Source organism: Budorcas taxicolor, chromosome 13 (genome assembly GCF_023091745.1).
Source record: "Budorcas taxicolor isolate Tak-1 chromosome 13, Takin1.1, whole genome shotgun sequence".
NCBI classification, from domain to species: Eukaryota; Metazoa; Chordata; class Mammalia; order Artiodactyla; family Bovidae; genus Budorcas; species Budorcas taxicolor.
In genome coordinates, this window is record NC_068922.1 from 63,368,491 (window position 1) to 63,383,872 (window position 15,382).

Sequence of the window (15,382 nt, forward strand, 5' to 3'; positions counted from 1 at the left end):
GCCCCTCCTCCTGATCCTGGGGTGAGACTTGATGGGACTGGACAGCCAAGGGACATATAAATGTAGCAAGTGGGAGTACAGAACCAGATGCAGGGAATCTGAGCCTTCACACTGCTGTGCAGTTTCCTTGTTAACTCCCTGAGGGCCCAGCCAGCTGAAGGTACCTCAGAACTCAGCCTGAGCCGCTTAGCCTTGTATTTACACCCAGGAGGCCAGCCCTCCTTGGGAAGTCTGAGTTAGTGCTTGGTAGGCTATGACCTACCCCCAAACCCACCCAGACCCCAACCTCCATGGCACCAGCCACATTCTTGTGGAAATCATGGTGGGGGCTGGCCCAAACTTCTCCTTCCACTTCTCTGTCTCCCTCCCACCCTCTCAGCCTTCTCCAGGCTGTCCAGGAAGAACAGAACCTCTCTGAGCCTCAGTTTTCTCACCTGTGAGAAGATTTAGGAGACAGTGCAGTGTGGTAGAAAGTGCCCTTGCCTGGGAGTCAGAAGACCTGGGTGCTAATCTCAGCTCTGCCACTGAATGAATTACATGACTTTTGGCACATCCCCTCCCAGTCTGAAATGGGCTTGCATCAAGTGATCCCTCAGGGCTCTTCCAGCTCTGGGATTCTGTGGTTCAGAGATTCTGACCAAGGCCAGAGCCGCCCCCTCCCCTTAGGGGCAGAAATGCAGGGTCCGGGACTGGATCCATTCCCAGAGACTCTCCATCTCCAGCCATCGTCACCCCAGGGCAGGAGCTCCCTAAACAAAGGAGTTACCCAGGCATGGGTCATTGCATTGCCTCCTGTCGGCAGGTGTCCTGGCTGTCATCAGGACAGTGATCCTGCAGGGAGGTGGTAGGAGCAGCAGTGGTGGGAGAAAATCCCTACTCAGCCTACGGAGCTTCTGCCTGATAAGGAAAAGAAGCCCTCCTGGAAAGGGCTGTGTGATGGCGTTGGGGGTCAGCATACTGTCTGGCACAGAGGGTCTGACTGAGTTGCTAAACCTTGATACTCCCCTGGGCCTCCAGCTCCTCCATCTCCTAAGTGGAGTGAGGATATGGTGATTGGAAGCCCAGAATGAGGAAAGGGGCTTGGAGTCCAGCCTCATGCCTCTGAGGTCATAGACCCATCGAGTTGAGGGTCTCAGTACCCTGGCCTTTTCACCTATCACATTTTCTAACGTGTGTTTTAAACTAAGTTCTCTCATATTCTGTCCTCACAGCAGTCTTGTGGGGATGTGGGAGGACAGAATTTGGGGTCGTCATCCTCACTAGGCATGTGGGAAAACTGAGGCTTGGGCAGGCTGAGGAATTGACTCCCACTCCCACACCTCTGTCCAGCTGGGCATTTGTACTGCTTTAGGGAGATTTGCAAACTCTGACCAGAGCTTAGGGTGCAGTTGGCTGAGCAGAAGGCAAGTCAAGTAGTAGAGCAGGCCTGGTTATTAGGGTGATGTAGGAAGTCTGTCTTGGGGGCAGCTCTGTTTGCTCCTCTGTTGAATGGGGCTCTAAACCCCTGTCACCTCCCCTACCCTTACTCAGCCTGGATGGTAGGAAAGGTTGATGTAGTAAGGATTCCAGTAGCTGTTGAGGTCCAGAAAGGCCTTCCTCTTCACCCTCAGGACTTAACTGGGAGCAGGCAAAGGTATGCAGTGCAGGCTGCCCAGCCCTTCACCAGCCCTACATGTGTTGGTCTAAGGCCACAGTGCCCCCTGCTGGCCACAGGCCATGCTGCAGCCTCTGGCCCATTTGCTCTCACAGGCTCTTCGACTATCGGGGCCGCCTGTCACCAGTGCCAGTGCCCAGAGCAGTCCCTGTGAAGCGACCCCGGGTCACCGTCCCCTTGGTCCGACGTGTCAAAACCACCATACCTGTCAAGCTCTTTGCCCGCTCCACAGCCATCACCACCGGCACAGCCAAGATCAAGTGTGAGTGACTCTATCTTCTTCCTAGATAATTTTCATTTTGTCATTGGCAAAATAATAGAATCACATTTTTTTACATTGGAAAATAGATAAAGGAACAAATCTCCCACAGTTCTGCTGCTCTAATACAACCAAGTGAGTATTTTCATGCATTTCTAAGAGGAAAAGACTGACATTTGTGGAGGTGGGGCCCAGTTGCTGTGACGTGGAGTTCAATGAGGAAATGGTGTCATCTTTTAGTCAGGACAAGGACAGGTCCACACAGGCTCGCTACTCCACAGTCATTCTGGGGTGTGCATGTGGTCAGGCACTCAGGAAATCTGATTGTAAAGCACTCACATTTATACACCTTGAAAGACAGATACCATCCTATAACATAAGCAGAGAAACATTCTTGCTCAGGTGCACACAGAGGTACATACCACACACCTCCATTTTATCCATCCCTGTCCCTTTCATGGGGGTGGGGAGGAAATCCAGGCCCGTTACTGTAGGAATGGCCTTAAGAAAGTCTCAGGGGGTGCCACAGGCAGCTCTGGCCTCTCCCTGGCCAGAAAAAGACCATGGACGAGGACTGTTTCTGCCATTGGCCTATCTTCCTGCTTGACAGAATGGGGCTAAGGTCTGGTGTTAGCGTCAAGCTCCCAGCCCTCAGTTGACATCCTTGTACTTCCCTCCACTCTCAGTAAAGAGCAGTGAGCTGCAGACCATCAAGACAGAGCTGACCCAGATCAAGTCCAATATTGATGCCTTGCTGGGGCGCTTGGAGCAGATTGCCGAGGAGCAAAAGGCCAATCCAGGTCAGCTTCCAAGGGTCCTTGCCCAGATCAGTGAGCAGGGGCACAGGGCAGAGCATGGGGAGGATGGTGCACGGGGCAGAGAAGGGGCTGTGGCCTCCGATCCCACCTGGACCCACCTTGCTGAGGCCTTGGCTCTACAAAGGTGCTACCCTGGGCAGGTGCCCCAGGCTGAGTTTTGTTCTCCCTTCCTCACCCCTTTCCCTGAAGATGGCAAAAAAAAGGGCGAGAGTAGCAGCGGCGGTGGCGGCAGCAGCGGCAGCAGTGGTCCTGGCGGCAGCAGCCGGCCCCCGGCCCCCCCGGAGGACACAGCTTCTGAGGCGGGCACGCCCCAGGGAGAAGCACAGGCTCGAGACGATGGTGATGAGGAGGGGCTGCTAACACACAGCGAGGAAGAGCTGGTGAGGGCCTGCCATGGGGGGCGGCTGGGACTGGTGTTTGTGTACCTCTGGTTGCAGGAGGGCTGCAGGGAGTAGAGGGGTACCTCTTGACTGCTTGGCCGCCCTGTGAGCTCCCTCCTTCCTTGCCAGGGGTTCTAATCCTGTGAAGAAGAGGGGGAAATGAACAGAGAGTACTTAGCTCTTTCAGCTGTCAGTCAGAAACCCCACAGAGGACTGTGGCGGACCTCTCTCTATCCCAAGGCCCATTCTGGACTCCATCTTCCCCATGAGTTGGAGAAGGGAAGAGTCAAGGGCTCATGGTCTGCAGAATTCCAGGGAACAGGAGAAGGGGGATTGCCTGGGGAAGCCACAAGCAGTGCAGGGGTCTGCTCTACCTGAGGATTTTCTAAAAGCCATTGTTGCCTGAGCTTGACACAGGCTGTCTCAAGACGGGGCGAGCAAGCTTCCTGTTTGGTGTTGGAATTCTTCAGATTGAGGCAAGGAGCTCATCTTAAGTGGAAAGGTCGACCAGATTCTGAAGGCGAGGTGTGCCTGCTACTCATCTACCTCATAGTTAGTGAGCAACAGGCCCTGTAGTTCACAGTTTGTAACTTCATTTGACCTTAACAGTAGCCCTGAACTGCAAAGTGTTACTCTTGTTACATTTACCCATGAAGAAACTGAGACTCAGAGGAGTCAAGTAGCTTGTCCCAGGGCTTTGTGGCTAATGAGGGTGGAGCCAGGATTGGAGCCTGGATGTCAGTGGGTCTTCATGTGGCTGGGTCCTGGTATAAGGATAGATGGGTTTGTGGCCATAACAGTGGAGAGAAAGGTCTTTGTCCCCAGCCTGTCTCTCCTTATTTGAACCTAGCCAGAGACCCCATTTTACTCTTTTCAGGCATAGTCTCCATAAAGGTCCAAATGAAGGCTTAGATGTTCCTAAGATGGGGAGCTCACCAGTCTACTAGGCTTTCAGTCTGCTCCAGTCTGAGAAGGACTTTCTATGGAGAATGTGTCCCCTGCCACTCCTAGAACTTCCTTGACTGGTCCTTTCTCTCTTGAGGGGCCCTCAGACTGCCCTGTTGGAATCCCGAGGCAGCTATTCCCTTTGACTGCCCCTCCCCGTTTCCGAATGTGGCCTCCACATATGCTCTGGGTCCCAGGGCAGGACAGACTTGCCGTGAGTGATGTATGGTCCTTGTTGTCTCCTCCTCTCAGGAGCACAGCCAGGACACAGACGCGGAGGATGGGGCCTTGCAGTAAGCAGGTATGGGGGTCCTGGTGGGGAAGGGTGAAGCAGAGGGCCTGCCATGAAGTAGACCTGGCAGGGTAGTACTGTGTCCATCCATAAAGGGTCTCTGGTCCCCCGCCATCCTGCCATGCCCATTTGTGGTGGGGCTTGGTGGGTTGTGGAGCAGGAATCGTGGTTGGGCTAGCCAGGTCTGCCCAACAGGAGTTCCCTCAGCACATGCCCAGCGCATTGCCTGTCCCCACTTGTAAGGAGCTCTGAGTCTAGTGGAGGAAAACAGACCCTTACCACCCAGTGTGAGCAGAATGACAGGGACTGGAGAGGCAGGGGGCAAAAGAGGGGTGCGGTGGAAGAGGTGATGTGTAGCCGAGCCTGTTGAGGACGGAGGGAAAAGCATCTGAGGGAACACCTTGAGCAGAGGCAGAACGCCTGCCATCCTTGGTGTGTGGGAAATGGGCCAGTCTCCTGCAACTGCAGTCCCAACTCCGCCCAGTAGGGACAGGGAGCCAGAGTTAGAGGCTGGGGTTGGATCCTGTCGGGAGGAAATGTCCTGTGTGTCCCAGGGTTGTGATTGTGCCAGTGTAATAGATACAGAAACTGACACACTGAAGAGGGCAGGGAGATAAAGCACATATCCCACAAGATCCAAAGGTGATCACTGGTGGAGCCTAGATTCTAACCTATTGCTGTGTGGCCTCAAAGCTCACTCTCTGGTTATTTACCACCCTGCTTTGCCCCACCCTAGAGGGAAGCCTGGCCACACCAGCTCTGCCCAGATTCTGCCCCATTCCTTTGGGGACCCTTTCCAGGGCATGACAGAATTGGGTGGAGGAAGGTCTCAAACAACAGAAGTATCTTTATGCATGACACACTCGTGCTGTGAGTCTGTATATGCTCTACCGCACCTTTAAGTTTAGGCAGTCTTCGTGGTTTGTTTTACCTGGGAGGCTAAGTTGTACCTGTTCAGCCAGTTTGAAGGAGAGGTGCTGGGGACTCATGTGAGGACATGGAGGCTTAGGAAAGGAGAAGAGTCACCCAAGGTTTCATGGCCAGAAAGTTAGGAAGCCAGAGCGAGGGCACAGGCATGCCTGTCTGCAAACAGCAAGCGCCATTGCACTTTCCCATCTTCCCGGACCTTGTTACCTAGAGCACAAAGGGGCTCTTCCTCTCAGCCTTCGTTCTCTCTTGTCTCTCTCAGTCTGACAGGAGCGATGGCCACCAGCAGGAGAAAGGCGTGCACTGTACCAGGCCTCAAGCTGGGCACCCACCCCTGGATAGCACCCCCAGCGGGTCCCAGAGGAGAGCTGGCAGCAGGCACCACCTCCCTCACGTGTATCAGCCAGTGGCGCATTCTCTGCAGGTGGAGTTATCAGCATCCCTTCCTCACGTACCCTCCCTGTTTGTATTGCCCAGGCCAGAGGGCAGAGCACAGTCTCCCTACACTCTGCCTCCCCTCCCCAGGACATTCCCAGGCTTGGGGTTTTTCTATAGGTTTGGAGCGGGGTGGGGCCCACAGGGAGGGGACCTTGACAATAAAAAGATTGGATCCCAACTTGCTCTGAGATGGGATGGTTGTGTTTTTTTGTGAAGGAACCCTGGACCTCCTGTCCAACCAGAAAGCAGGTCTGCTGCACGCCCTTCTGTGCTTCCCTTCACTCCTCCCTGCCAGAGAGCATTGTCCAGGGTGCCAGATACTGATCTTCCTGGGTGGTAGTGTCCTTGACTAAAATGGGGATTAAAATGACCAGTAGAGTTGTCGGGGAGGGTCAGATGTGTCAGTGCCCACAAGAGCACCTTCATGGTTGAAGTACCAAACGATTTTTGATCCTCTTGGTCAGGCAGTGGTAGGTTCAGGCCTCAGTCTCAGTAAGTCTGGTCTTTCACAGCTCTGAAATGGTTCTACAGTTCACCACTTTCTCCTCTTCTGTGACCTGGTTTAGGACATTTGTTCACAGGGATCTTGGGCAGCAAGGGAAGAGAGGCTAGTAGCTGAGGCTGTGAGTCAGAGATCCAGACCTGGACTGAGAAGTAACCCTGAGGAATTGGTCAGTCTGGAGAGATGAAGAGGGTGTCCAGAGGAAAGGGTTGCAGGAAGCGCCTCTACCCTTGAAGGGCCCATGGTGCAGCATAGTACTCCGGTCCCTGAACCTGCAGTCTGTTCTTGCACACGGAAGGTCAAGCCCAGCTCTTGCTCAGCGCCCCCCTGCACATCTCCCTCTGTTCAAGGCAGGGAAGTGCTGCCCTGGACTGGACTTGGCCAGAGTCTAAAGGGGGTTTGGTGCCTGGTGAACATCAGATGAAGACTGACTCCATGTTCCTGTGTCCCCAAAGCTTAGTGCTGTGTGTCCATTGTACTGTATATAACAGTTCTAGATTGCACAGGGCCTCCTCAGTATGCTAGACTGAAGCACTCACTTTTCAGAGCTGGGGGGACAGGTAGAACAGCAGGGGCCATGTGCTTGCTTAGTATGCCAAGTGTAGAGGCCACAAGAAAAGCAGAGAAAACCTTTGCCAGGGTTGGAAGCATCTGCCCTACCCAGAGGCCCTGTCTAATCACCCTGGGACCTGGAAATACCCTGGACATGAGTAGGAATGGGATTCCCTAACCTGGCACCCCAGAAAAGCCCCAGAACTACTTCAGCCACTAAGAACGCCCAGACTTGGGCCTTTGAGTTGGGAGGTTCACATTCACAAAACCCTGCGCACGCAGGCCTGTCTTCCCTGTCTGGACAGGAGACCTCTGTAGGTTTCATTTTTCTTTCCAACCTTTGAAAAGCAAAAGATCATGAAGAAACGTGATACCTGATTCTGCCCAAAGGACTGACATTCTCTAGATACCTTCAAGATCTTAAAGTATCAGTTGTGATCCTAGTAGATTCCCATTGCTTGTGGGTTTCCTGGATTGGGAACTAAGACTCTTCCCCACTGTACTGCTGCCGGTAAGATTTGTGACCCTGGCATTTGTTTTTCTTTGCTGGGTCTCCGTTTGCTCATCTGTGTGAGGGGTTGGCCTAGACAAGTAAGTGGGCCTTATTTCATTTGTGTAACAAAACCACTCTGAAATTTAGCACCTTCAGTTCAGTTCCGTTCAGTTGCTCAGTCGTGTCCGACTCTTTGCCACCCTGTGAATCGCAGCACGCCAGGCCTCCCTGTCCATCACCAACTCCCAGAGTTTACCCAAACTCATGTCCATCAAGTCGGTGATTAGTGAACATTAATTTGCTTCTGATTTTGTAGCTTGGCAATTTGGGCTCTGAACCAGCTGGGTGATTGTTCTGCCTATCTCATCTGGGCTCTCATGTGGCTGAAGTGAGCTGGCAGATTACTGGAAATTGATTGGTCCCAGATAACCACCCAGTTGTCAAGTGGTTGCACAGTGGGGGCCACATACTCCTAGTATCTAGACAGCAAGACAGGTAAGCACTGATATGTAGGTGCTCATCAAGCTCCTTGCTTGTGTTATGCTTGTAACATTCCATTGGCTAACACAAATTGTATGGCTGAATCCAAATTCCTCTTTATGACCATAATTTGTTTTTAACCTACCTCAGGCTTCATTTCACTTGTCAATTCAAAATATTCAGTAGCAGCTGCTAGAGTGCTTTATGAGGATTTGGAGCAGTTTTTAAAGACTATTAGGAAATAGTAATATGATAGTTTGGTCGTGTTTTTTATGGGCAAGGAATTGAAACATGGATCTGTGAGTGTCAGGTGTTAGCCAACCCTGGCCAGGTCAGATCTTGTCCCATGTGCTGTGCCTGGTCGCTCAGTCGTGTCCAATTTGCGAACCCACAGGCTGTAGCCCGCCAGGCTCCTCTGTCCATGGGGATCTCCAGGCAAGAATACTGGAGTGGGTTGCCATGCCCTCTTCCAGGGGATCTTCCCAGCCCAGGGATCGAACCCAGGTCTCGCACATTGCAGGCAGACTCTTTACCGTCTGAGCCACCAGGGAAGCCCCATAAGGACACTGTATATGCAGTGGGCCATCTGAAACCACAAAAATACAAATAGAACAGCAAAAGATTCTGAGCCAGCTGTTCTGAGTTTGAATCCCCTTTGGACCATTGATTGGCTTTGGGTAAATCAAAATCCCTCTACCTGTGGCCACAGTCTTCATAAATAATTATTACATAACAACGGTAAACCACTTCTGAGGGTCTGTTATTAATCTAAAAGGCACATTTTTACCCTTAATCTCCACAGCCACTTTTTAGGTGGATGTAGTGTGAACTTTGAAATTCCTCTCCCGATTCATGTGACAAGCCTCTTACAGCTCTCCTCCTCTACATACTAAAATTTCCTTTCCTCTTACGCTGGCACCTGTTCATCATTTTTCTGTATGAGTTCCTGGCTCACCAAACCCATGGCTTCAGACTTTACATTCATGCCTCCACCATCTCTGCCTCTAACTCAGTCTTCCCCAGGAGTGCCAGGGGACATACACAGAGACCCAGTTGATAGCTGCACTTTGATGTCCACAAGGACCTCAGTTGAGCCCTGCCCTCCCCATCTTTGGGCTTCCCAGGTGGTGCAGTGGTAAAGAATCCACCTGCCAATGAAGGAGACACAAGAGACTCAGGTTTTCATTCTTGGGTTGGGAAGATCCCCTGGAGTAGGAAATGGCAACCAACCCGCTCCAGTATCCTTGCCTGGAAAATTCCATGGACAGAGGAGCCTGGCGGGCTATATATAGTCCATGGGGTTGCAAAGTTGGACATGACAGAGACACACACACGATGTCTTTCTTTTCATGAATCCTGCATCTTGGAGAATGGTGTATTTGTTTACCCTATTGCTCATGTCAGCATCATGTTAGTTTTTTCCAAGGTATGTCGTAGCTCTAACCTGTTCTTTGTCCCACTCCCTTAGCAGGTTAAGCCCCTTTTCTCTCTTAAAGACTTTTACAATAACATAACTAGTCTTTTACTTCCCATCAGTCTGCTCTTTCAGTTCAGTTGAGTCAGTCATGTCTGACTTTCTATGACCCCATGGACTGCAGCACGCCAGGCTTCCCTATCTGTCACTATCTCCTGGAGTTTGCTTAAATTCATGTCCTTTGTTTCAGCGATGCCATCCAACTATCTCATCCTCTGTCGCTCCCTTCTGCCTTCAACTTTCCCAGCATCAGGGTCTTTTCTAGTAAGTCAGTTCTTCACATCAGGTGGCTAAAGTATTGGAGCTTCAGCATCAACATCAGTCCTTCCAATAAACACCCAGGACTGGTCTCCTTTAGGATGGACTGGTTGGATCTCCTTGCAGTCCAAGGGACTCTCAAGAGTCTTCAACACTATAGTTCAAAAGCACCTAGAACAGGATCTCACACAAATCAGGGATAGTACTTAGGCCATACTGTCTATGTATTATATAAATGATTATTTAGGAAGAACACGAAGGGAATTCCCTGGCAATCCAGTGGTTAGGACTTGGCACTTTCACTGCTGAAACCTAGGTTTAGTCCCTGGTCGGGAACTAATCCCACAAGCTGTATAGTGCAGAAGAAGGAAAAAAAAAAAAAAGCCCGATTTTGGGCCCTGTGAGAGACGTCTGTCATAGTGAGCTGGGACTGAAAAGTGAAGCAGTCACTTTCCTGAGGCCGAAACAGTTAATGATAGTGAAGTTGTTTCCCAGCATGTTAGGTTTGGCTAATATCTCATGTAATATTTTGGCTTTAATTTGGTTCCTGGCTCACTTAAAAGTTCATGAAAGTCTGTACAATGAATATAATTCTTAAAAAGTGCCCATTAAAATGGTGACGTTCAATAAGAATATCTGTTAATACTTAGCTTTAGAACAGCTGGTTCTCCAGTGGTTTCAAATACTGTGTTTAAAACAGAAGCCACACTTAAAGCAAGGGGCAGTAATTAGAAGGTTCTTGAGTATCTGTTACCAGGGAAGGTTTGCAGGGATAAGGACCCACAGCAATCACAGGAGACCCAGCAAGTGATTCGTCCTTTCTTCTCTGGAGAGCACCACCATTAATGGGACAAAGCTTGAAGGACTATCCCTCTGTTGTTGCAAACCTTTGGGAGAGAGTGATGACTGACAGAATGTGGTCCACTGGAGAAGGGAATGGCAAGCCACTTCAGTATTCTTGCCTTGAGAACCCCATGAACAGTATGAAAAGGCAAAATGATAGGATACCAAAAGAGGAACTCCCCAGGTCATTAGGTGCCCAATATGCTACTGGAGATGAGTGGAGAAATAACTCCAGAAAGAATGAAGGGATGGAGCCAAAGCAAAAACAATACACAGCTGTGGATGTGACTGGTGATAGAAGCAAGGTCCGATGCTGTAAAGAGCAATATTGCATAGGAACCTGGAATGTCAGGTCCATGAATCAAGGCAAATTGGAAGTGGTTAAACGAGATGGCAAGAGTGAACGTCAACATTCTAGGAATCAGCAAACTAAAATGGACTGGAATGTGTGAATTTAACTCAGATGACCATTATATCTACTACTGCGGGCAGGAATCCCTCAGAAGAAATGGAGTAGCCATCATGGTCAACAAAAGAGTCCGAAATGCAGTACTTGGATGCAAATCTCAAAAACGACAGAATGATCTCTGCTCGTCTCCAAGGCAAACCATTCAATATCACAGTTATCCAAGTCTATGCCCCAACCAGTAACACTGAAGAAACTGAACGTTTTTATGAAGACCTACAAGACCTTTTAGAACTAACATCCAAAAAAGATGTCCTTTTCATTATAGGGGACTGGAATGCAAAAGTAGGAAGCCAAGAAACACCTGGAGTAACAGGCAAATTTGGCCTTGGAATGCGGAATGAAGCAGGGCAAAGACAGTTTTGCCAAGAAAATGCACTGGTCATAGCAAACACCCTCTTCCAACAACACAAGAGAAGACTCTACACGTGGACATCACCAGATGGTCAACACCGAAATCAGATTGATTATATTCTTTGCAGCCAAAGATGGAGAAGCTCTATACAGTCAACAAAAACAAGACCAGGAGCTGACTGGCTCAGATCATGAACTCATTACCAAATTCAGACTCAAATTGAAGAAAATAGGGAAAACCACTAGACCATTCAGGCATGACCTAAATCAAATCCCTTATGATTATACAGTGGAAGTGAGAAATAGATTTAAGGACCTAGATCTGATAGAGTGCCTGATGAACTATGGAATGAGGTTCATGACATTGTATAGGAGACAGGGATCAAGACCATCCCCATGGAAAAGAAATGCAAAAAAGCAAAATGGCTGTCTGGGGAGGCCTTACAAATAGCTGTGAAAAGAAGAGAGGTGAAAAGCCCAGGAGAAAAGGAAAGATATAAGCATCTGAATGCAGAGTTCCAAAGAACAGCAAGAAGAGATAAGAAAGCCTTCTTCAGTGATTAATGCAAAATAGAGGAAAACAACAGAATGGGAAAGACTAGAGATTTCTTCAAGAAAATTAGAGATACCAAGGGAACATTTCATGCAAAGATGGGCTCGATAAAGGACAGAAATTGTATGGGCCTAACAGAAGCAGAAGATATTAAGAAGAGGTGGCAAGAATACACGGAAGAACTGTACAAAAAAGATCTTCACAACGCAGATAGTCATGATGATGTGATCACTAATCTAGAGCCAGACATCTTGGAATGTGAAGTCAAGTGGGCCTTAGAAAGCATCACTACAAACAAAGCTAGTGGAGGTGATGGAATTCCAGTTGAGCTGTTTCAAATCCTGAAAGATGATGCTGTGAAAGTGCTGCACTCAATATGCCAGCAAATTTGGAAAACTCAGCAGTGGCCACAGGACTGGAAAAGGTTAGTTTTCATTCCAATCCCAAAGAAAGGCAATGCCACAGAATGCTCAAACTACCGCACAATTGCACTCATCTCACACGCTAGTAAAGTAATGCTCCAAATTCTCCAAGCCAGGCTTCAGCAATACGTGAACCGTGAACTCCCTGATGTTCAAGCTGGTTTTAGAAAAGGCAGAGGAACCAGAGAGCAAATTGCCAGCATCCGCTGGATCATGGAAAAAGCAAGAGTTCCAGAAAAACATCTATTTCTGCTTTATTGACTATGCCAAAGCCTTTGACTGTGTGGATCACAATAAACTGTGGAAAATTCTGAAAGAGATGGAAATACCAGACGACCTAATCATGCCTCTTGAGAAATCTGTATGCAGGCCAGGAAGCAACAGTTAGAACTGGACATGGAGCAACAGACTGGTTCCAAATAGGAAAAGGAGTACATCAAGGCTGTATATTGTCACCCTGCTTATTTACCTTATATGCAGAGTACATCATGAGAAACGCTTGACTGGAAGAAACACAAGCTGGAATCAAGATTGCTGGGAGAAATATCAATAACCTCAGATATGCAGATGACACCACCCTTATGGCAGAAAGTGAAGAGGAGCTAAAAAGCCTCTTGATGAAAGTGAAAGAGGAGAGTGAAAAAGTTGGCTTAAAGCTCAACATTCAGAAAATGATCATGGCATCCGGTCCCATCACTTTATGGGAAATAAATGGGGAAACAGTGTCAGACTTTATTTTTTGGGGCTCCAAAATCCCTGCAGATGGTGATTGCAGCCATGAAATTAAAAGACACTCCTTGAAAGGAAAGTTATGACCAACCTAGATAGTATGTTCAAAAGCAGAGACATTACTTTGCCGACTAAGGTCCGTCTAATCAAGGCTATGGTTTTTCCTGTGGGGAGTTGGACTGTGAAGAAGGCTGAGCGCCGAAGAATTGATCCTTTTAAACTATGGTGTTGGAGAAGACTCTTGAGAGTCCCCTGGACTGCAAGGAGATCCAACCAGTCCGTTCTGAAGATCAACCCTGGGGTTTCTTTGGAAGGAATGATGCTAAAGCTGAAGCTCCAGTAATTTGGCCACCTCATGCGAAGAGTTGACTCGGAAAATACTCTGATGCTGGGAGAGATTGAGGGCAGGAGGAGAAAGGGACGACCGAAGATGAGATGGCTGGATGGCATCATGGACTCGATGGCCGTGAGTCTGAGTGAACTCCGGGAGATGGTGATGGACAGGGAGGCCTGGCATGCTGCGATTCATGGGGTCGCAAGGAATCGGACACGACTGAGCGACTGCACTGAACTGATGCTCCTGGAGACAGGTAGCCACCCTGTCTGAAAGCAGAGCAGTTTTTCACAAGGTCAAAAGCTACCGTCACCATAAAAATAGATAAGTAATACCTATAGTCCTCAGGATTTGCACACTTGGCAGGGCAAAGGCAGAGCATCTCTCTTCGGGAAAGGGTATACGCTCACAAGTACTATCAGCCATTGCGTCTCTCTCCTCTGACCAGGTTAATTCAGCCTGAGGGGAGTACAGAAGGAAGATCGTGCACAGTGCAAGGCAGGCAGGCCTGGGTTAAGCACTTTAAATAGAATGTTTCATAATCTCTGAGATAGGCATTTTCTCATTTTATAGATGAGAATACAGGATATAATCAGTGATAGGAGGCTGCCAGTCTAGACTGTTCAAGGCCTATACTCATATCCACCATTTAGGGTACTGACAATAAACTATGGTATACCATGAATAATTAATGCAGTTTTAAAAAACACTGTACTAACTTGGAAAATGTTCTTGATATGAAAAGATTCTATGGTGATAGGATTATAGGAATTAAAACTTTGAAATTATAAATTCATCTTAATTAGATAAACACTACCACATGCTATAAAGACTGACATCTAAAAACATACCGTTAAGTCTGATGTTCTGTTCAAATATGCACTTTGGAGACCAGGTCAGAGCTGGGGCCTCACACTTCAGGCTGTCCAGCCCCGCATTTTTTTCTGAACACTTAGTCTACAACATGTTTGCGGGGAGAGAGAGCTAAAAAACCCTGACTTACTACCCACAAGCTAAGTTCTGCTTGCTCCAGGTATAGGGATACATCAAGGAACTCGTAAACTCTGCTCTCAGCACTTATGGTGACCTGAGGGTAAAACAGTTGTTTACATAAAGTGGGCAGAGACTTGAGAAGAGCCAGGAGATCTTAGGAAAAGTTTAAACTTTTCCATAGATGAGGCTGCGGGCAGGTATGAAGTCAAGAGATATAACTACATATTTATATGCTTGAGAAAATGCACATCCACATACAAAAGACTTTGACTTCTGTCATGGAACATGTTTATCTGGTCTCAAAAAACTCCCCCCATAACCCCCAGCATAATTAGGAACACCCTTTAAGTTTCTGAAGACACTTTGGAAATGGTCTGATTCCCTTATAACTTGAACATTGCTCTTGATCAGAAACCCTCAATGGCCTTTGCTTTGTTCCTCCGTAGAAGATCCCTTCCAGCTGGGCTCTGGCTCGTCTGAGATGGTACAGTAGACAGAACAGAGGCTGATGCTACTGGGAATGCTAACCTAGGGTAACTCGTCATTTTGAATGGGTCTGCTACAGTCAGTCCAATTTTGACCAAATAGTACCTCAGCAGGACTATCTTGAAGTCTTGATCCATCTGGACAATCTGTTTCAGAGAATGGACTTAAGAACTGGGGTTGAAACTGCCAATCTGTCACCAACACCAAATTCTAAAATCCCATGTCTCCCGACTAAAGAAATGAACAAGACACACATATATAGGCACAAAAGCACTAATTACACGAGAGGCACTGATCCTCGGTTTATTCACGCAATAACAGCTGACAATTGGGAACTGTGTGGATATAGATATAAAAGAAGGAAGATGAAATAAACAGCAGTTGAGTTCATCAGGGCAGTGTTGGCAGCTCAGCCAGTGTGTAGTCCCCTCAGGACCTACTGGGTTGAGGGAGGGCTCTGCCCCCTCTACCACTTCTTGACCAAGGCACCTTACAACACTTGGCCTATACTTTGGGTCACAGTGATTAAACACAACATGGTCAAGACACTCAAGGCTGAGTGACTGCTCCTGGAATAGTCTGGCAACAAGAAAGAGGAAGGAGCAACATTATGCCCTTACCCTCAGCAAGTGTGTGCAAGGCAGATCACAGCAGGCATTTAAGAGGATCTTTTCTCTTGTGCTCAGGGGGGAAATACCTTTTTGGCCAAAACCACAGAAGGCAGAACCAG

At 48.5% G+C, this 15,382-nt stretch overlaps 1 protein-coding gene across 2 annotated transcripts in view; it reads left to right on the forward strand.

Annotated features, from left to right (window-relative positions):
* The window catches only part of RALY (RALY heterogeneous nuclear ribonucleoprotein), a 44,304-nt gene extending 38,408 nt beyond the window's left edge, over positions 1-5,896 (forward strand). For both annotated transcript variants that reach the window (XM_052650605.1, XM_052650606.1), the window contains 5 exons: positions 1,750-1,916; positions 2,600-2,713; positions 2,921-3,111; positions 4,309-4,357; positions 5,538-5,896. In XM_052650605.1, the coding sequence (XP_052506565.1) occupies positions 1,750-1,916; positions 2,600-2,713; positions 2,921-3,111; positions 4,309-4,353 (517 nt within the window). In that variant the 3' untranslated portion in view covers positions 4,354-4,357; positions 5,538-5,896. The remainder of the gene's footprint in view (positions 1-1,749; positions 1,917-2,599; positions 2,714-2,920; positions 3,112-4,308; positions 4,358-5,537) is intronic.
* The last annotated feature ends 9,486 nt before the right edge of the window (positions 5,897-15,382 follow it).